We start from the raw sequence: 23,341 nt of genomic DNA on the forward strand, positions 1-23,341 counted from the left end.
TAAGAATGATTAGTGGGGCTCTTGGCTGGCTCAGTTGGTAGAGCATGCAGTCAGTTCAAGCCCCACAGTTGGGGTAGAGTTTTCTCAAGAATGAGTAGTTGTGGTTCACTTAGACATCATTCACCAATGTCAGTTGTAACATCTAGATGAAAAAGTGCTTACATGAGATTCTTGTCTACCATTATTTTGACAGTTCACTAAAGAGTTTAGGCTGAATTGGCCACTATTTTTCTGGAAGTTTGGAACTGGGTGGAATATAATCTTATGTAAATGGTATCACTGGAAGTATTTGAAGGAATTTTGAGGATTCCAATCATTGCGTCTGGGTGAACTATGCTGTTAAGACACCTGACTTACTGAGGTAATTTAGCAGTTGAATGAATTCAGTTTTTTTATTGAAGTATGGTTGATAGTGTTGTGTTAGTTTCAGGTGTACAACATAGTTATTCCACAAGTTGTTGTGTTCAGTAATGTTTGAATATCTTCCAATAGCAGTATCCAAAGTATTTTCTTTTTTTTAAGATTTTATTTATTTTACAGAGACCTAGCCAGAGAGGGAACACAAGCAGGGGGAGTGGGGGAGGGAGAAGCAGGTTCCCGCGGAGCAGGGAGCCCAATGCGGGCCTCCATCCCAAGACCCTGGGATCATGACCTGAGCCGAAGGCAGACGCTTAACGACTGAGCCACCCAGGCGCCCTGATCTCATCCATTCTTGACCTGGTTCTTAGGGTACTGTGCATACAGTCATGTGCTTACTGGGTGAGTATTTTGTGATAACTAAAACAGCCTTGTGGATATTTAAGCTGTAGAGGGTCAAAGGCTCCTTTCTGTGTTTCTCCATAAGAGCAGTTAGGTGGGCTGAACACATCTGTTTACACCATCATAGGCGCTCGGTGTCCAGTGGTGGACAGTTGGTAAATTTAAAAAGCTCAGTAGTATGTGGGGGTGTGGTTGAAAAGCACAAGACACCTTTAGTAAAACACAGTGCTGTGAGAATAGTGGGGCTACCAAATTGGATGGTCATTGATAGGCTCTAAAGAATTCCGTTCAGCTGATCCCTGCAGATTGAAGAGAGCTGTACCTCAGATTAAGCTCAAAGCCAAAGCCGGTGGCGGGTGAAGGGACTGGGCAGCGGTGGAAGTAGGGCCTCAGGCGCGGATGGGGAAGCTGGGGCTCGCTGCGCCTGCGCACTGGCGCTCCGTGCCTCTGCGCGCCGTGCTCGGGCCTTTTTCTGCGACGCTTCTGTGCTTCGAATCGCTGAAGGCGCACTCAGAAATCTCAGGCTTCTGCTCGGGAAGATTTGTGAGGATGCTGAGGCCTGAGGTCTTATCAGTCTCGCCTTCTGTCCCTGCGGCTTCCCCCTCATTGGGAGAGGCTCGGTCTCAGGGTCCTCGCTATAATTTCGGACTCCAGGAGACTCCTCCGAGCCGCCCTTCAGCGCAGGCCTCTGCGTCCACCCCTTCTGGCACATCTGGAGCCGCCGGCGACCGGAGCAGCAGCACGAGTCTCCCTCGCCACCCGCCTCGCGCCCGGCCAGCCCAAGGCAAGGAGTGGTTGGGTGGATTCACTTGTCAGCTAGAGGTCCGCAGCTCCTGGAGGTTTCGGGGAGCGGTGGCCGGTGGTTACCTCAGAAGTTTGAGTTGTGATGTGGTTGAGAATGGGTGCTCTAGGAATTTGATGGGTCTGAGTGAGTCAAAGACTGGACTCTTCAAATTGGTTTTATTACGAGGCCGCGATGGTAATGGCTCAGTTCTGAGGAAGGCTGCAGTAACATCCGGTATAATGCCCCTTTTCCGCGCTCCCAAAAGCATATGGCAAATGGCAGAATTTGTGCAGCAGTTTGGTGACAGGAGTGGCTCCTCTTGGCTCCTGAACTAAGAGAGGATAAAAATAGATTAAATTTAGCATTTTATCTAATTCAGTTGAATAATATGTTTAAGGATTTAAAAATGTCTTTCAATTTGAGTTCAACCCTTTTATATTTGGACAACTCTCCCTTCATGGAAAAACTATCACTTTTTTTCACACACCATTGCAGCATAATGGTAAGGTAACAAATGCCAAATCCAGTGGTCACTTTTCAGTTCCCCTGTGATTAATGTTCTCGACCAGTTTTCTCTTGAACTTTTAATTTGGTTTCCCTAATTCTACTCTCCCGTTTTTCTCCTGTCTTTCAGAGAACTGCTTTGCTCACCGTTATCAGTTCCCAAATTATGGTTTGTTCTTAGAGTTTTGGTTTTTTTTTTTTTTTTTCTGGGCCGCTTCTTGGTTATGATTATCACTGCTCAGATCTCCCCTATGCTCCAGATTCCTATTACAGACTGTCTTCTGAAGTTTCTAGTGGGAGACCAATGGACACCTCAGACTCACTATATTATTAATTGAATTCATCACTCTACAGTTCCTTGAGCTGTTTCTTTTACTTAACTCAATCATTGGATTGTCTAAATCTTAAACCCGTAAGACTTCATTTCCTCACAACATCCAGTTAATAAGTCCTATGTTTATCTTTTAAATAGTTCTTTTCCTCTCTGTTGTCTTTGTGCCATTATAGGCTCTCATTATTTTATGTGTGAATTATTGCATCAAACTCTGGCTTTTGTGCCTGGATAAATGGTAGTACTATTTCCTGAGAAAGTGGGTTTTGTAGGAGAAGCAACTTTTAGAAGGAAGATGTGTTCTGTATGGACATGTTAAATGTGAAGAACCTCTAGAATATCCATATGGTTATACTGAGGCAATTGAATATATGGATCTTGGATTAAGAAGAGAAACTTAGGAGAGATTCAGATTTGATAGTTACCAGTATATTTGAGGCCAGAGGGGAGAAGATAAAGAAGATAGAGCAAAACAGAGGTCAAGGAAATTGGAGGGCAACTAAGACAAGTGAGTGAGTTTCCAGAAGGAGCTTAGAGTCTAAAAGTAACCTGAGGACAAGAAACAGGCTTCTCTGTCTCTAGTTCCTGGTAACCACTCCCTTCCTTATTTCCTTTAAGTCTATGTAGTGCAACACATGGGTTGTGTACACTTCTGTACAGTGATAATCCTTATACTGCATTCACCCTTTTGCAAATATTTTCTTTATCAAACTTCTCAAAGTATCCTAGTTTGAATGTGTCATCCAATTCCTACCGGTACCTGTGTAAAGAAGTCTGATTTTATCCTATGGTGGGTATGGGGAGACACTGAGAAATTGTGAGAAAGGAGATACATGGTGAAATTTCTTTTTCAGAAAGATCACCGGTGATGTTGTGAAGAATGGATTAGAGAGGCATAATACTAGAAGCAAGGAGATCAATTAAGAGACTTGCAGAAGGCCTGAAGAAGATATGGGCTTAAAATGAACTAATAGGAGTAAAGACAGAAATTTTAGTGGTATTAAAAAAAAATTTACTAGACTTGCTGATTGGGTGTTAGGATTGATGAAAGGGGAATTAAGAACGATTTCTGAGTTTATAACTTGAGTGACAAGGTACAAGATGTTATAGTTGGCCAAAACTGGTTATAAATAAGTTTTGAGGGAAAGATAATTAGTATATTTTTGAACATTTAAAAGTTCTGGAAAGATCTCTAAAAGTTTACATCTAAAAGGTAGATTTAGGGACATAGAGCCACACTGATAGAACTTTCTGTGATGATAGAAATATTTCATATCTGTGCTGTCTAATATGGTAGCCAATAGCCAAATGTGGCTTTTGAGCATTTAAAATGTGGCTAGTATGGCGAATAGAATTTTTATTTTTTGTTAATTTTTATTTAAATTGTTAAATGCAGTCAGTAGCTACTACATTGAACAATGCAGGTATAGACCTAAGAATGGTTCTTGGATTTTTAAAGAGTTGAAAAGTAAAAGAAGAAGAGTATTTTGTGGCATGTGAAAATCATGTGAAATTCAGATTTCAGTGTCTGGAAGTAAAGTTTTTTTTTTTTAATTTAATTTAATATTATTATGTTATGTTAGTCACCGTACAGTTTTTGATGTAGCGTTCCATGATTCATTGTTTGCATATAACATCCAGAGCTCCATGCGATACATGCCCTCCTTAATACCCATCACTGGGCTAACCCAGCTATTCCTTATGTTCCACAAATAAGTGAAACCATGTGATAATTGACTTTCTCTGCTCGACTTATTTCACTTAGTATACTCTCCTCCAGTCCTATCCATGTTGATGTATAAGTTGGGTATTCATCCTTTCTGATGCCTGAGTAATATTCCATTGTATATATGGACCACATCTTTATCCATTCATTGTTGAAGGGCATCTCGGCTCTTTCCACAGTTTGGCTATTGCAGACATTGCTGCTATGAACATTCGGGTGCATATGGCCCTTCTTTTCACTACATCTGTGTCTTTGGGGTAAATACCCAGTAGTGCAATTGCTCTATTTTTAATTTATTGAGGAACCTTCATAAGGTAGCTCTATTTTTAATTTTTTGAGGAACCTTCACACTATTTTCCTAAGTGGCTGTACCAACTTGCATTTCCAACAGTGTAAGAGGATTCCCCTTCCTCCACAATCTCTCCAACATTTGTTGTTTCTTGCCTTGTCAATTTTTGCCATTCTAACTGGTGTAAGGTGGTATCTCAATGTGGTTTTGATTTGAATTTCCCTGATGGCTAATGATGATGAACACTTTTCATGTGTCTGTTAGCCCTTTCTGTGTCTTCTTTTGAAAAGGGTCTGTTCATGTCTTCTGCCCATTTTTTGACTTGATTATTTGTTTTTGGGGTGTTGAGTTTGATAGTTCTTTATATTTGGATACCAGCCCTTTGTCTGTAGTGTCATTTGCAAATATCTTCTCCCATTCTATGGGTTGCCTCTTAGTTTTGTTGATTGTTTCCTTTGCTGTGCAGAAGCTTTTTATCTTGATGAAGTCCCAAAAGTTCATTTTTGCTTTTGTTTCACTTGCCTTTGGGGATGTATCTTGAAAGAAGTTGCAGTGTCCGATGTTGAAGAGGTTACTGCCTATGTGCTCCTCTAGGATTTTGATGAATTCCTGTCTCACATTGAGGTCTTTCATCCATTCTGAGTTTATCTTTATGTATGGTGTTAGAGAATGGTCGAGTTTCAGTCTTCTGTATATGACTGTCCAATTTTCCAAGCACCATTTATTGAAGAGACTTTTTTCCGTTGCATATTTTTTCCTCCTTGTTGAACATTATTTGACTATAGAGTAGAGGGTCCATATCTGGGCTCTCTATTCTGTTCCATTGGTCTATATGTCTGTTTTTGTGCCAATACCATGCTGTCTTGGTGATCACAGCTTTGTAACATAGCTTCAAATCAGGCAGCGTGATGCCCCCAGCTTTGTTTTTCTTTTGCAACATTTCCTTGGAGATTCAGGGTCTTTTCTGATTCCATATGAATTTTAGGATTGTTTGTTCCAGCACTTTGAAAAATGTCAGTGGAATTTTGATTGGCATGACGTTGAAGGTATAGATTGCTCTGGGCAGCATAGACATTTTAACAATGTTTATTCTTCTGATCCATGAGCATGGAATGTTTTTCCATCTTTTTGTGTCTTCTTCAATTTCTTTCATGAGTGTTCTGTAGTTTCTAGAGTATAGATCCTTTACCTCTTTGGTTAGGTTTATTCTGAGGTATCTTACGGTTTTGGGTGCTATTATAAATGGAATCGATTCTCTAATTTCTCTTTCTACAGTTGCATTGTTATTGTATAAGAAAGCAACTGATTTCTGTGCATTGATTTTATATCTTGCCACATTACTGAATTTCTGTGAGTTCTAGTAATTTGGGGGTAGAATCTTTTGGATTTTCCATATAAAGTATCATGTCATCTGCAAAGAGAGAGAGTTTGACTTCTTCTTTGCCAATTTGAATACCTTTTATTTTTTTTTTGTTGTCTGATTGCTGTTGTTAGGACTTGTAGTATTATGTTGAACAATAGTGGCGAGAGTGGGCATCCTTGTCGTGTTCCTGATCTTAGGGGAAAGGCTCTCAGCTTTTCCTCATTGAGGATGATATTCGCCGTGTGGTTTTCATAGATGGATTTTATGAACTTGAGGAATGTTCCCTCTATCCCTGTACTCTGAACAGTTTTAATCAGGAAAGGATGCTGTATTTTGTCAAATGCTTTTTCTGCATCAATTGAGAGGACCGTATGGTTCTCTCTCCTCTTATTAATGTGTTCTGTCACACTGATTGATTTGCAAATGTTGAACCACCTTGCATCCCTGGGATCAGTCCCACTTGGTCGTGGTGGGTGATCCTTTTAACGTACCGTTGGATCCTATTAGCTGGGATTTTGTTGAGATTTTTGGAATCCACATTCATCAGGGATATTGGTCTGAAATTCTCCTTTTTGATGGGGTCTTTGCCTGGTTTGGAGATCAAGGTAATGCTTGCCTCATAGAATGAGTCTGGAAACTTTCCTTCTGTTTCTATTTTTTGAAACAGCTTCAGGAGAATAGGTATAATTTCTTCTTTGAATGTTTGGTAGAATTCCCCAGGGAATCCATCAGACCCTGGATTCTTGTTTTTTGGGAGGTTTTTGATCACTGCTTCAATCTCGTTACTGGTTATTGGCCTATTCAGGTTGTCAATTTCTTCTTGTTTCAGTCTTGGGAGCTTATAGGTTTCCAGGAAGGACTCCATTTCTCCCACGTTGCTTAGTTTATTGGCATATGGTTCTTGATAATAATTTCTAGTAATTGTTTCTATTTCCTTGGTGTTAGTCATGCTCTCTCCCCCTTCATTCATAATTTATTAATTTGGGACCTTTCTCTTTTCTGTTGGTTAAGTCTGGTCAGTGGTTTATCAATCTTATTAATTCTTTCAAAGAACCAGCTTCTAGTTTCGTTGAACTGATCTCCTGTGTTTCTGGTTTCTAATTCATTGATCTCTGCTCTAATCTTAATTATTTCTCTTCTAATGTGTGGCTTAGGCATCCTTTGTTGCTTTTTCTCCAGTTCTTTAAGGTGTAGAGTTAGTTGGCGAATTCGGGATTTTTCTGTTTTTTTGAGTGAGGCTTGAATGGCTATGTGTTTCCCTGTTAGGACAGCCTTTGCAGTATCCCATAGGTTTTGGATGGATATGTTTTCATTCTCATTGGTTTCCATGAATTGTTTAAGTTCTTCTCTGATTTCCTGATTGAGCCAAACATTCCTGAGCAGAGTGGTCTTTAGCTTCCAAGTGTTTGAATTTCTTTCAAATTTTTTTTGTGATTGAGGTCCAGTTTTAAAGCACTGTGGTCTGAGAATATGCAGGGAATGATCTCAATCTTTTGATATTGGTTGAGACCTGATTTGTGACCCCGTATGTGGTCTATTCTGGGGAAAGTTCCATGTGCGCTTGAGAAGAATGAGTATTCTGTTGTTTTAGGGTAGAATGTTCTGTATATATCTATGAGGTCCATCTGGTCCAGTGTGTCATTCAAAGCTCTTGTTTCTTTGTTGATTTTCTGCTTAGATGATCTGTCTATTGCTGAGAGTGGAGTATTGAGGTCTCTTACAATTAACATATTATTATCAATATGACTCTTTATTTTGGTTAACAGTTGGCTTATGTAGTTGGCTGCTCCCATGGTGGGGACGTAGATATTTACAACTGTTAGATCTTCTTGTTGGATAGACCCTTTAAGAATGAGAAAGTGTCCTTCTGTGTCTCTAACTACAGTCTTTAGTTTAAAATCTAATTTGTGTGATAATAAGAATTGCTACCCCAGCTTTTTTTTGAGGTCTGTTGGCTTGGAAGGTAGATCTCCATCCCTTCACTTTCAGTCTGGATGTATCTTTAGGTTCAAAATGAGGCTCTTGCAGACAGCACATGGATAGTCCTGTCTTTTTATCGAATCTGCAACCCTGTGCTGTTTTATGGGACCACTTAGGCTGTTCACGTTGAGAGTGATTATTGAAAGATAATGAATTTATTGTCATCATGTTGCCTGTGAAGTCTTTGTTTCTATAGATTGTAAATTTCTGTTGGATATCACTCTTGGGGTCTTTCTCCTTTTAGAGAACCCCCTTAATATTTCTTGCAGGGCTGGCTTAGTGGTCACATAGTCTTTCAGTTTCTGCCAGTCTTGGAAGTTCTGCATCTCTCCATCCATTCTAAAAGACAGCCTTCTTGGATAAAGTATTCTTGGCTGCATGTTCTTCTCATTTAGTACCCTGAATATGTCTTGCCAGGCCTTTCTGGCTTGGCAGGTCTCTGTGGATAGGTCTGACGTTATTCTGATGTTCCTCCCTCTGTCCATAAGGAATCTCTTCCCCCTAACTGCCCTTAAGATGGTTTCCTTGGTTCTCAGATATGCGAGTTTTACTATTACATGCCGGAGTGTTGGTCTGTTTTCCTTGATCTTGGGAGGGGTCCTCTGTGCCTCTAGGACATGAATGTTTGTTTCATTCCCAGATTAGGGAAGTTCTCAGCTATGATTTGCTCAAATATATCTTCTAGTCCTCTCTCTCTCTCCACCCCCTCAGGTATCCCAATAATTCTGACATTGGAAAGTTTCATGGTGTCACTTATTTCTCTAATTCTGTTATCATGGATTTTAAGTTGTTTCTCCCAGACTTTCTCTTTTTCTTTCTTTTCTATCAGTTTGTCTTCTTGATCACTAATTAGTTCTTCTGCCTCGTTTACCCTAGCTGTTCAAGTATCTAGATTAGATGGGATCTCACTGATAGCATTTTTAAGTTCTGCCAGTTCAGCTTTCATTTCTGCCCTTAGAGACTATATGTTACCATTAACCAATTTCTCCATTCTAGCTACCGTCTTCATAACTGTTACTTTGAAGTCTGTTTCTGACATCTTGGCTATATCTGTATCCATTTGTAAATCTGTGGCAGAAGTCACAGTCTCTGAGTCTTTCCTATTTTGGGGGTTCCTCCTCCTAGTCATTCTGTTGATGGGTGGTTGAGGGAATGTATAGAGTCCAAATTATTGACCACAACCCAAGCAAAATGCACCTGTTTATAGGACCCTAGGGTTGTTGGCCTCTTGTTTTCCCAGTCTGTTTTCTGGGGGAGGGGCCTGCTGCAGTGTTACTCAGGCAACCCTGTTTGGGCAGAGTTGCCCTAACCCCCTGTGGGAGGGATGGGCTCAGTGAAAACAGGTTTTTGGGGGCTTTTGTTCTCTGATGGCTTTCCCTGGCAGCTTTCCATGTCTCTTCCAATAGTAGAGCAGAAGGAGACCATTTCCAACCCTCTGCCTCAGAACAGAGAGTTCGCAGTCTGTTCTTCAGTGACCTCTCCAGGCCATACTATCTCCATTTCTGTCTATGGTGCTAAAAACTGCAGCTATTTGGGTTGTGTGCCCCTCAGCAGCACTCCCAGTCCTTGCCTCCAGGTTGGGACAGTCTCTGCCCTTTGTGCTTCTAAAACCGCCAGTGCCCCTAGTTCACACGCATGCCCTGCCGCTCTGGGTTTCAGTCCTTTTCCCACCACTGCTGGTCTGCGAGTTTGTGCCCCGTCCCCAGCACAGGAGGCTTTTGTGAACCTGTGATGCAGGATCCTGTTGGCTCCCTCCCCCTTCCATTTATTTTCCTCTATCTGCCCGTGGAATCAGGGCTCCCCGCTTCATACCTTGAAACCAACTGCCTACGATATTCTGTTTGTAGAGATCCAGACCTATCTTCTTACATCTCAGGCTGATTTCATGGGTGTTCAGAGCGGTCTGGTAGATACCCAGCTCAATTCAGGGGACCGGTTGGAATAGGGTCCCCTACTCCTCCGCCATCTTTTCCTGTCCCCTCTGGAAGTAAAGTTTTATTGAAACATAGCCATGCTCATTCATTTACTATTGTCTGTGGCTGCTTTCTGAATATAGTGTCTGAGTTGAGTAATTACTACAGACAGTATTGCCCAAAAAGCCAAAAATATTTGCCATCTGGCCTTTTATTAAAAATGTTTGCCAAACTGTGCTTTACATTTTAAGAGCAGTTAGGTCTCTACATGAAGGTTGAGGGTTATAGATAACTAGAAATAGATATTAATAGAGACCAATATAATAGATGAGATGCCCAGAAAAGATGGATAATGCTAATATGTGAGAGAAGGTAAAAAAGTGTAGAACCCTGAGAAGCCAAAAGTAAAGAGGCAGACAGAGGAAAAAGAATCTGGCAAAGGAAACTACTGGTTTAAGGAGAATCAGAGTTGTCATGGAAGTGAAGGGGAATAGGAGAAAAGAGCCCCAATATATATATGTTTTTTATTATGTTAATCACTATACATTACATCATTAGTTTTTGATGTAGTGTTCCATGAGTCATTGTTTGCATATAACACCCAGTGCTCCATGCAGAATGTGCCCTCTTTAGTACCCATCACCAGGCTAACCCATCCCCCACCCTCCTCCCCTCTAGAACCCTCAGTTTGTTTCTCAGAGTCCATAGTCTCTCATGATTCTTCTCCCTCTTTGATCCCCGCCCTTCATTCTTCCTCTCCTGCTATCTTCTTTTTTTTCTTTTTAACATGTATTATTTGTTTCAGAAGTACAGGTCTGTGGATGATAGACATTGGGGAGGGTATGTGCTATGGTGAGCGCTGTGAATTGTGTAAGACTGTTGAATCACAGAGCCCCAATATATTTTTAAGAAGTTTTATGTGCCAGGACCCTAAGGTAGGCTGTTCATGATGTTCTTTCTAATTTTATGGCAGTTCTATTTAGTAGGTAATATATCAATAGGAAAGTGCCTGAACAGGGAAATGAATCCAAGTGAATCTAAAGCTCTTTTTATACTATTTGCGTGGAAGGAGGGAGTTTCAATGAAGTTAAATCAAACGAGGAAAAGAGGTCTTGTAATTGTTATATAAAGTAAACATATATATTTGAAGGTAGTTTATGATTTTTATCAAGAGTAGTCTCCACTTATAGAAGCATATTAGCAAGTACTTTTCCTTATATTTTAGTATAAGACTATTTATCAGTAATGCCATTAAATTTGTCATAATTTGCTGTATTTTTAAAAGTCATCAGATAGTTTTATAGAAAGTGAACAAGATATAAATTATAGTGATTAAAATATTGCATAATTCTGAATCTTTTAGAACTGATATTTAATTTTTTGAATTTAGGTTCATACTTTGGAAACAAAAGATCTAATGCAGAAAACCCATTTGCATCAGATTTTACTTTTGGTACAAGCTCGGCTTCTGCACAAGATAGTAATTATCCTCAAATACTGAAAACTCCATTGTCTGCTGGAAATCCCCAGAGATCAGGTTATAAAAGTTGGACACCACAAATGGGATATTCAGGTAAAATGAAAATGAGTGGAATATTGACCTAGATGACTTTGAAACTATTAAGGTTTGTAAATTATAAATTAGGGTGGTTAAGTTCATTTGACGTTATTTGTAACTGATATAGATGACTGAAAGAAAAATACTTCAGTTTACCCATATCCATAATTTGAGGTTAAGTTAATGCTACGTAGTTTTTGATACTATTTGTTAATAAATGCAGGTTTGCATTATTTTAACTATTCTGACAAAAAAGTAAGAGAAAGAGAAAACTTTCCCTTTTATACATAATACTTATTTAAATCTAGCAGTTGATCCTGATCATTTTATTGTGCAGGGTTTTTTTTTTCATACTTAAATTTTAGTTTTTATCTAAATCTAGTTTTTCTTGAGGGGAAATGAATGAAATAGTTCTTCATGTGTAAGTGTTCTTAAGGTACACGCGTTGGAATTTCTTCGATACAGGACATGTGAATGTATACATTTACAAGATAATAACAAATTGTTTTTCTAAATGCTTCTACCAGTGTATACTATTACTAGCAACATGTGAGAGTTCTTCTTGATCTGATCCTCTCCAACAGTTGGTATTGTCAGACTTCTTAATATTTACCAGTCTAGAAGTTGTAAGATACTAATTGTAGTCTGAATTTGTATTTTCCTGGTTATTAATGAGGTTGATTACCTTTTGTGTGCTTTTTGACCATATAGCTTTCATTTTTTTGTGAAATGACTGTTCATGTGTTTTACCTATTTTTCTTTAGATTTATTTTTCTAGATTTATAGAAATTCTTTATATATTCTGAATATATATTCAGAGTATATATTCTTTTGATGAGTACATATATTGTGTATGTCTTCTTTTTTTATGATGTTCTTTGATGAACAGTTTTTAATTTTATACATTTTTAGTAAATGTTCTGCTGCACTTTTTTTCTTTTTATCTTTACAGTTGTGTTTTATATGTTTATTAGGTCTTTTCCTTCCTTTCTTTCTTTTTTAATAAACTACACTGATTGTGGGGCTTAAACTCATGACCCTGAGATTAAGAGTCACATGCTCTACCCACTGAGCCAACGAGGTGCCCATTAGGTCATTTCTTTAATTGTGTTGTTTAAGTATGTATCTCTAAAGACTTCTTTGTAGAGGTATATTAAAAACTCCCATTATGATTGTGGACTTGTCTATTTCTCTAGTAGTTCTGTTAGGTCTTTGTTTTGCATATTTTGAAGCTATTTTAGTAAGAGCCTAAAAATTTAGCATTGCTTTGTTGTAGTAGGAAATGACTCTTCATCTCTAAATATACTTTTTGCTTTAACATATTTTGTCTGCTATTAATACAACAATTCCTTTTCTTTAGGTTACTGTTTATATGATATGTATTTAAAAAATTTTTGACTTCCAAACTTTTACCCTCAGGCCTTTGTACATGGTATTTCCTATGCTTAGGAACACTTTCTTCCCCTCTTCATACAGTCAACTCTTATTTATTCCTCAAATTTAAGCTTAAATGTTTAACCAACTGAGCCACCCAGGTGCCCTAAGCTTAAATGTTAGCATCTTTCAGAAAGCTTTCTGTAATCCTATAAGTCTAGGTTGATTCTCTTTACTATGTGCTCCCATTTCACTTTGCATTTTATTAATAATATTGGTATTTTAATTGTCTTTCTTCTCTGCTGCACTGTAAAATCCATGAAGGCAGAGACTATAGCAGTCTGGATCTAATTTGAAGATAGACCATATAATGATTTAAACAAGGGAGATTTAATATAAAGAATTGTTAAACTATGATAACAAAGTCACTGTAGGATATAAGAAAACTCTGTAAGGTACTCTAGAACTGAGGGGAGGCCCAAGAGGTCCTACTTGGAAGCAGGCTCTTTTCAGGACTCATCTCCAAGTCTGGGGTATACATCTCCTTGGAGAAAGTGAAGTTGAACCTACTAAATGGCAGAGGCTACAGGTTTGCCAGGCAAGGGTTGGTCCACTGTCCCCCTGGGAAGTGGTGCTATATGGGGCATTTAATGTTGATCAGGTTAGGTACTCACAGTGTGGTTGACCAGGTTAGCCTTGGTAAGAGGAAGTTCATGATGTTGAGCCCGTGCATATCCTTGCTACCATGACTGCTTTGTTCATAGGTCTACTAAAGAAGCACTGGGGTGGCTGGGAAAAGAGGCTAGTTGACATCTGCAGAGTGTAGCATTTTATCTACCTGATTATTAAGAGTGCCCTCTATAGTAGTTGCCCTTTAGTGGGCATTCACATGAGACATAAATATTTTCGAAGTTTATGCCCATTCAAAGAGGTTCATCTGCATATTTTCCCCACAGCTTTCCTTTTTAATTGTATTCCAGTTCTATTTCTTCCAAGTCCCTGACTATCCAGACTGGACTATCATTACCAACTGCTTATGAATGAGTCTAAATCTGTACTTCTGGTACAGTACTACCTCATTCCAGACATGGTAGATAACCAAAGGTACTGCTCAAAGTTCTGCTCAACAAAAGATCAAAGTGAACAAAACAGCTAAAAAAATTAGAATAAAATAGTAATGCATATCAAATATCTCACAGTGAAAGAGGAGTTTCATAGCAGAAAAGCAATGGAAGAAATTAGGAAGGAAAAAGATTGTCTATACAAAAGCGGAAATCTTTGAGAGATCAAGATTGGTAGCAACTATAAATCATTTTCATTGATTTATAAAATTTTCATAAACAGATGGAAAACATTAAGATTTAGTAAAAACTGTATAAAAAGACATGAACATATCAAAAGAAAATATAGAAAACAAATGGATATGTTAAATTCTGTTCAGTTTTGATAGTAATTTTCAAAAATACAAATTCAAATGTCAATACATTAAATTAGGACCACAGAAATCAGAGAGGGAGACAAACCATGAGAGACTCTGGACTCCAGGAACTAAACTGAAGGTTACAGAAGGGAGGGGGTGGGATGATGGGGTAACTGGGTATTAAGGAGAACACATGTGGTGATGAGCACTGGGTGTTATACGCAACTAATGAATCATTGAACATAATAATAAAAAAATAATAAAAAATAAATTAGAAATAATTATACATTTCAGAAGTTAGTAATGGTAAAGACACAGTAAAACTGGTTTTTCTCATATACTGCTGATGGAATAAAAAATTGGAAAAAAAAGAATTGATATAGGGGCACCTGGCTGGCTTAGTCAGTAGATCATGTGTTTCTTAATCTCAGGCTTGTTGGTTTGAGCTCCACGTTGGGTGCAGAGATTACTTAAATAAACTTTAAAAAAAATTGGTACAATTCTGAAAGAAATTTGGCAATATATATGAGATTCTTTTTTTTTTTTTTTTTAGATTTTTTATTTATTTATTTGAGAGAGAGAGAATGAGAGATAGCACGAGAGGGAAGAGGGTCAGAGGGAGAAGCAGACTCCCCGCCGAGCAGGGAGCCCGATGTGGGACTCGATCCCGGGACTCCAGGATCATAACCTGAGCCGAAGGCAGTCGCTTAACCAACTGAGCCACCCAGGCACCCAATATATATGAGATTCTTAACAAATGGTGGTTTTCCCTTGTTCCAGTAATTGACTTCTAAGGATCTACTTTAAGGAAATAATAGACCCACAAAAAAGCTTTAGGCACTAGAATGCTCATTATATTATTACTTACAAAAGAGATAACAGTATAAATGTTCTTTTAGAAGTTTAAGGGAGATATCTTCTGAGTGTACTAAATTTCCACTGGAAATTGGTATTTATTTTCCAATTAAAAATAGGAAGGTCATATTTTATTGCAGAATTTAAACTGCCTTCATAGATCTAATATAAACTCAATCATAATGTATGAATAAGATGGCTTTCATGGCAAAGAGGGTTTGGAGATCTAGACATAATACATTTTTAAATGAACTCTTAAATTGACTGCTAACTAAGATTACATAATTGTTTAATTTTGTAGGCATTATAATAGAAGAGTAGAAAAAATGAATCTAGGTCAGGGAGGGAAAAGAGAGAGGAAATGATTTTTTTAAAGATTTTATTTATTTATTTGACAGAGAGAGACACAGTGAGAGAGGGAACACAAGCACGGAGAGTGGGAGAGGGAGAAGCAGGCTTCCCTCTGAGCAGGGAGCCTGATGTGGGGCTCGATCCCAGGACCTTGAGATCATGACCTAAGCAAAGGGCAGACGCTTAAAGACTGAGCCACCCAAGCGCCCCAAGGAAATGGGTTCTCTTGAAAGATTGACAAGGGAATCAAAAATAAGTTTGCTTTTTGACAATAAAATTTTAGATATTTTTAGCCTGCCATCTTTTCATCCATGAATAATGCCTCATATTTAAATAATTTCATATACTTTACAAAAAAAAGCCTTTTATATTATTGCATTTAATTCTTTTTTTTAAAGATTTTATTTATTTGAGAGAGAGAGAGATCACAAGTGGGGGGGCAGATGGGGAGGGATAAGCAGACTCCCTGCTGAGCAGGGAGCCCAACATGGCAATCCCAGTACCCTGGGATCATGACCCGAGCCAAAGGCCGTCACTCAACCGACTGAGCCACCCAGGCACCCCTATTGCATTTAATTTTTATACTTTGTGAAAAAGGTTTGGTATTTCTACTTTCAAGATGAATGAATAAATGGTAGCTTTATAAAGGTTAAACAACTTACCTGAATATTCATTGTTTGTAAGGTACAGATCTCAAAATCAGTAATAATATGTAAAGGTTAGGAGCACCAGATCTGGAGTCAGGCTGCCTGTGTACAAATTCTGACTTTATTAGTTCCATCCATGCTTCAGTCTCCTTGAAGGTAAATGGAGTAAATAATGATATCTATTTGATGGAATTGTGACAATTAAATGAGTTAATTCAAATAAAGAATTTTTGGCACATTAATAAAGTATCCAACATTACACATATAGTTACATATAATTGGAGTTTATAGTTATATAATATATTTTTTTAAGATTTTATTTATTCATGAGAGACAGAGGCAGAGGGAGAAACAGGTTCCCTGTGGAGCAGGGAGCCAGATGCAGGACTAGATCCCAGGACCCCAGGATCAGGACCTGAGCTGAAGGCAGACGCTTAACCCACTGAGCCACCCAGGCGTCCCTATAATATTTTATGCTTTATAAAATGCATTCATATATATAATCCCATTTGATCCTTTCATACCAGCTCTTGAGTTAGGCAGGGCAGTTATTAATTTTGTGATTTTTGATTATTTATTATGAAGTAATTTGCTCAAATTCATATAGCTTTTAGATGATAGAGTAGGATAAATAATCTAGGTTTTCTCATCCCAAACTCAGTGTTCCTTCATAACTCCATTCCAATGAAATGCAAAATAGGGCAATGTATAAATTAGTTCTAATTTTGAAGTTAAGTTTTGGCAAAATACTTTGATAATTAACATTTTTATTTGGTCTGGATATGAAAAGCTGTTTTTTGATGAGGAAAAAAAGGTTATTTCCTTGGATATTAAGAGCCATGTCCTAAACTCGGTGCTTTGAGATCTTACTAGAAAGAATGAGAACAAGCGTGGAGGACACGGGGAAGGGAGGGAAAACTGGGAAGAAATCAGAGAGGGAGACAAACCATGAGAGACTCTGGACTCTGGGAAACAAACTGAGGGGTGCGGAGGGGAGGGGGTTCAGGGGTTGGGGTAACAGAGTGATGGGTATTAAGGAGAATGTGTGTGGTGATGAGCACTGGATATTATATGCAACTAATGAATTGTTGAACATTACATCAAAAACTAATGATGTACTACTTTATGTTGGCTAACTGAACATAATAAAAAAAAGGAAAGAATGAGAACATACTATTATTAATGTTTATACATTTTCTTTTTAAAAAAATTTAACAGCTACATCGTCATCTGCAGTTTCAACACACTCCCCATCAGTTATTGTAGCTGTTGTAGAAGGTAGAGGACTTGCCAGAGGTGAAATAGGAATGGCAAGTATTGATTTAAAAAGCCCACAAATTATATTATCTCAGTTTGCAGACAATACAACATATGCGAAGGTAAGTATTTATACTGTTAGAAAATGGTTGACCTAGTGAGCACTATGTAGATTTTCAAGTCACTGCTTTCCTAATTAGTTTACTTTTTCATGGAATAAAGTTTATTCACAATTGTTCTAATGTAGGCTACTCTGAATTAAAATTGTTTTACATCTGATTTTAATTTTTTAATGTATTTTGTCCTAAAAATAATATGCTTTGCTGTTATATGAACATTTCAAATTACTGTTAATTTCTAAAATTAACCTCTTCAAATTAATAGTTCCTGGACTCATTCCAAAGATTATATATTAATAATGCTATTGCCAAGGGTTGTTTCCACTGAACAGTATTTGAATTTTATTTTCCATAGTTCAGGGAAACTGGTCTTTTAGGTCAGTCATAATTTAGCCTCTTCTTGCCTTTACTTCCTATCACTTATCATTAATTTGGGCCACTGGCCTATCGTCATGGAAATTTCTGTCATTTACCAGGTAGAAGTAATCTGCTTCTAATCTCTATATTCTAAAAAGTTAGTTGACCCAATTTCTGTTATTAAATATATATATGCTATGTTATTTTTAGCATTTTATTATTTTTTTTCCTTTTCCTAATTCCTCTTTATGGTTTCTTGGTACATAGATTTCCTTTTCCTACCTAATAATTAATTATTTTAACATAGCTAACAACCTACGTGATACTAGTAATGCGTGTAACTTTATCTCTGGGTGTTTCACATTTTTATGCAATTTAAAAAAAACATAGGAAAAAGCTTTTTTAAAAACAGAAATGTTCGGCAAATTGATTAAGAATTTCTGTGTGTGGGGGCACTGGGTGGCTCAGTTGTTTAAGCATCTGCTTTTGGCTCAGGTCATGATCCCAGGACCCTGGGATCGAGCCCCACATCAAACCCCCACTCAGCGGGGAGTCTGCTTCTCCTTCTTCTGCCCCTCTCCCTCACTCGTGTTCGCTCTCTCTCTCTCTCTCTCAAATAAATAAATAAAATCTTAAAAAAAAAAAAAGAATTTCTGTGTCTGGGATAGTTCTAAGAAATGCATCTGTATTGTGAAAAGAATAAGTTGTAAAACATACGTTTCTCATCTGTGTTTCTATACTGTTCAACTTCTAAGCTGTACCAGTGTGGTCATAATGATTGAATCACCATAGTTACACTTTTGAATGTGTTTATGTTTTTTATGGAGAGGGATAAAGTACCAAATAGAAGAATTAATTTTAAAACATCTTATATTAGGAATATATATCTGATAAGTTCAAATTAATTTTTGGGCTTAGAGCTGTTACAAATTATTGTGAAGTAAAATATAGCCTATGTTTATATTTTATATATATGATATATATATATTTATATACATATAGCATATGTGTAATATATCACTATTAGAAATATATCTTAACTGACATATATAATTAGAACAGTTGTAATTTTGTGTATCTGTGAATTAATTTTAAGTACTTATCTCTCAGAAAAATATGCCACTTGTTTGGTTTTAGAGAATCCTAAGCTTACATTTAAGAAATTATTTATTCAAATGATTTTAGGTGATCACTAAACTCAGCATTTTATCACCTTTGGAAATAATAATGTCAAATACTGCTTGTGTTGTGGGGAATTCAACTAAGTTGTTTACTCTGATCACAGAAAATTTCAAGGTGAGTGATTTTTATTCTCAATAGTAACATTCAAATCTTATTTAAAATCCATTCTATAATAGCATTCTGGAGAACGATAATTTGAACAACTTTATATTTACCCTAAAGTACTCACCAAATACAAGTCCTAAACTAACGGACAATTAACACATAAAATGAAAATGACAGGGCATCCACTTATTTGATTTGGCACCCTTGATCTACCTTAAACACCATCTTTTTTTTTAATTGTAGGTAGGTTACTTCTGTGAGGTTTAAGATAATTATGATGGCTACAGATTGATGTGATCTTAGCTTATCCAATTCAGAGAAAAAATACATTCTTTCTTCCAGTATCCATATATAAATTCCAGGGAAGGACCCTAATGGGTCCTGCTTTGTTCATATTCCCACATGTTAAACTAATTACTGTTTCTCAGGGTAGAAGCACTATGATTGATTAATCCCTGGTCATTTGCTTTCTGTGGGGATACAGAGCTCTGTAATTGACAGTTACCAAACCGACATGGAATGTAAAATAGATATGAGTCCTTCAAAGGCAAAAACAGCATATATTCACTACACTTGAGATGTAGGGCAGTATGGCATAGTTCGGCTCAGGTCATGATCCTGAAGTCCTGGGATTGAGTCCCGCATTGGGCTCCCCGCTCAGCGGGGAGTCTGCTTCTCCCTCTGACCCTCTTCCTTCTCGTGCTCTCTATCTCTCATTCTCTCTCTCTCAAATAAATAAATAAAAATAAAGTCTTTTAAAAAAAGGATATAGGAGTCAGACTGTGCTTGTTTCAGATCTTGACTCTACATGATCTTGTGCAAGTTACTTAAGTTTTTTTCATCAGTAAAATAGGGACAATAATCTACCTCCTAGAGAATTGGTATTTTATATAACATAATTAGAGAAATGACCTCATTGATTAAGGTTACTTTTGGGCAAAGCCCTAGAGGAAGTGAGAGACAGAACCATAGAAGTATTTGGGGTAAAAGTATTGTAAGCAGAGGGGAAAAACCAGTATTATTGTTATTGTCATTATTACCACACTTACCATAAAAAAAACGTTCATTAGAAGAGAAGCACTATGAAGTGGAAGGACTTTGTAGCCAGAGAAATCTAAATTCAAGTCTCAGTTCTGGCACGTATCAAATGTATGATGTTAGAAAAACTACTTGACTTTTTAGAATTTTACTTGTAAGAAAATTGTAGTTAAAACAAGACTTAGATCGTAGAGTTATTGTGAAGATTAACTGATATAACTTAAAACAGTCTTGGTGCATAACAAATTCCCTATCTCATGAATTTTTTTTCCTGTCTTACAGCTCTTTCATAGTCCATTGTTACTATATTATCTTTCTTACATATTGTTTTTATTCAGAGGAGGTAAACCTTTTACTCTACAACTTCATGCTTTTTTTCCTACTCCTTTAAAAATTTCATTATCTCCTTTTCTTCTAAATAAATTCACCTTATGTATATAACATCTCATAGATTTGGTAGCTAGAACTGATATTTTCTTCCTCTGCAGCTAATACATTATAAGGATCTACTCTATCTCAATTATGGTAGAATATGTAACACCAAATGTAAAACCTGGGTGGTGATGTTGCTGTAGAATAAAATTAATAGAAGGCAGAGGCTCTCATGTTTATTTTTTATTATTGTACCTACCACATTCAGTTAAATGTCATGTGAATATGGTCTAATAAGAGCTATAGACTGCTATAATTCACTTAGCAAAATAGATAATCATTCTTTTTTTGTAAATCATTAAGAAAATATCCTATTTAACTCTGGAAAATAATAAATAATAAAAAATAAACTTTATATGATATTGAAGCTACGTAAGTTTTGGGGCAACTGCATGAAACTTAAAATTTATTTTGAAATTAAAACTTCTTTTCAGAATGTTAATTTTACTACTATCCAAAGGAAATACTTCAATGAAACAAAAGGACTAGAGTACATTGAACAGTTATGCATAACAGAATTCAGCACTGTCCTAATGGAGGTTCAGTCCAAGTAAGTTATGACTTAAGGAAAGTAATAAGTCTGTAGTGTAAGTTCAATGAGGGCAAGGTCTTTTGTTTGTTTTGTTTTCTGCTGTATCCCTAGAAAAGTGCCTGACTTACAATACATACTCCATAATTATTGAAATAGTAAAATAGTTAACTAAAATTTATATACAAGGCATATTTTGCTAACTTAATTTATATAGAATTTTTCCAAATTGGTCATAATCTGTTGCCATTATGGTTGCTGCTCACTTTACTTTGGAGTGAATTGCTCAAGTAGCTACAGTAACCTAGAAATGTGAGACACTGAGCTGTACTCCTGTTATCTCATACATGTACTCCTAAGAGATTCAGCTAGGACAGGGAATGATATTTTTAAAAAAAGGATTTTTTAAAAAAAGATTTTACTTATTTGATAGAGACAGAGAGAGAACACAAGCAGGGGCAGCTGCAGGCAGAGGGAGAGGGAGAAGCAGACTCCTCCCTGAGCAGGGAGTCCAACGTGGGGCTCTATCCCAGGACCCTGAGATCATGACCTGAGCTGAAAGCAGATGCTTAACAGACTGAGCCACCCAGGCACCCTAGAAAGGGTATTTTTTAGAACATACCTAAATAGATACTTTCTTTGAGCTAGTTTGGACTAGTTGTTTATTCAGTTAATCACAGTAACTAAGCTCACCAAGATCATAACATACTTTTCTATACATAGGAACCTCCTAACTCTGTCAGACCTTTTCAACATTATTTGAGTTCTTGGAATGTTACATTGACGCAAATTACTACTGAGTATTGTCTTCCAGCCTGTGATTTATTGGAGTTCTTAAGTGTCAGGCTTCAGAAAATTGTGTTTCTATCAACTTTTATGTTTTAGAGGTTATTTTGTTAGTTTCCAAAAGTCAAGAGCACTGAAAAAAAAATAAAGAGCACTGGGTGTGCTTTTTCCCTTTGAATTTAAGCAGTGCTATGCAAATATTTATAATTTTCCTAATAATGAGGTGAAATAAATGTTCTATAGCAATACTTTGTTTTATTCTAAAGATTTATAGTGAAGTGTCATTGGTCACCTTTCAGGTATTACTGCCTTGCAGCTGTTGCAGCTTTATTAAAATATGTAGAATTTATTCAAAATTCAGTTTATGCACCAAAATCGCTGAAGATTTGTTTCCAGGGTAGTGAACAGACAGCCATGATAGATTCATCATCAGCCCAAAACCTTGAATTACTAATTAATAATCAAGACTGTAGGTAAGATCATCTAAATTTTTTTCTTACAAAATATATCAGTGTATTTTATTATGTCCTATTTTTCTATGAATAGTTATTTTACATTTCTGTAAATTGTTTGATATAGAAATATTGAATAAACACACCTTTAATCATTGTACCATTGTTGCTGAACTGCTCAGATGTTTCACGAAAGTCAAATTTTAAAAAGATATTTGTATGAAACAACAAAAAACAACCCATTTCAAAACTAGGCAAAGGACTTGAAGGGACATTTCTCCAAAGAAGATATCCAAATGGCCAATAAGCACAGTCATTATGGAAATGCAAATCAGAACCACAGTCAATACTTCACACTCATTAAGATGGTTATTAGCAAGTAAGTAGAAAATAAGTGTTGGCAAAGATGTGGAGAAATTGGAACCCTGGTACATTTATCATGAGAATATAAAATGATACAGTCATTTTTGGAAACAGTATGTTGATGCCTCAAAAAAAGTTAAACATAGAATTACCATATGATTCAGCATTCTACTTCTAAGTGTGCATACCGAGAAGACGTGAAAGCAGAGACTCAAAGAGATACTTGCACACAAGTGTTCACAGCAGCATTATTCACAGTAGCCAAAAGGTGGAAATAAACCAAATGTCCATCAGTGACTGACTGACTAGATAAACAAAAGAAGGTAAATACATAATGTACAATGGAATATCCTTCAGCCTTAAAAATGAGTGATATTCTGATATATGCCACAAGATGTGTGAACCTTGAAGACATTGTACTAAGTGAAATAAGCCAAACACAAAAGGAAAAATATTTTATAATTCCACTTAGATACCTAGACTAAGCAAATTCATAGAGACAGAAAGTAGACAAAAATTATCAGGGACTTGGAACAGTAGGGAGTGGGTAGTTACTGTTTGGTGGATTCAGAGTTTCTGCTTGGGATGATGAAAAAGTTCTGGAAATGGGTAATGGCAGTTGTACAATATTGTGGGTGTATCTAACAACACTGAATTGTGTACTTAAAATGATTAAAATGGTAAAATTTATGTTATGTGTGTTTTACCACAATAAAAAGAAATTGTGTCCAGATTACCACAAAATTTGAATGACCAGCTTTAAAAACATCAAGTACAGGAAATTTAAAGGGCTATATAATTATTTGAGAAGGTAAAAATAGTTGAATCAACTTGGTCTATGGTGTATGACTAGATTGCTGGTTTTAC

At 36.8% G+C, this 23,341-nt stretch overlaps 1 protein-coding gene across 3 annotated transcripts in view; it reads left to right on the forward strand.

The window, feature by feature from the left end:
- The first annotated feature begins 1,299 nt into the window (after nt 1-1,299).
- MSH4 (mutS homolog 4) overlaps nt 1,300-23,341 on the forward strand; it is a 100,573-nt gene continuing 78,531 nt past the window's right edge. For 2 of the 3 annotated variants that reach the window (XM_027607604.1, XM_027607627.1), the window contains exons 1-6: nt 10,448-10,584; nt 11,040-11,222; nt 17,073-17,233; nt 18,773-18,883; nt 20,779-20,894; nt 21,959-22,132. In XM_027607604.1, coding sequence (XP_027463405.1) covers nt 11,210-11,222; nt 17,073-17,233; nt 18,773-18,883; nt 20,779-20,894; nt 21,959-22,132 — 575 coding nt within the window. In that variant the 5' untranslated portion in view covers nt 10,448-10,584; nt 11,040-11,209. Of the gene's footprint in view, nt 1,544-10,447; nt 10,585-11,039; nt 11,223-17,072; nt 17,234-18,772; nt 18,884-20,778; nt 20,895-21,958; nt 22,133-23,341 lie in introns of those variants that run through there. The other variant, XM_027607662.1, reaches the window with a different exon arrangement.

This window comes from Zalophus californianus, chromosome 4 (genome assembly GCF_009762305.2).
Source record: "Zalophus californianus isolate mZalCal1 chromosome 4, mZalCal1.pri.v2, whole genome shotgun sequence".
Classification (NCBI taxonomy): Eukaryota; Metazoa; Chordata; class Mammalia; order Carnivora; family Otariidae; genus Zalophus; species Zalophus californianus.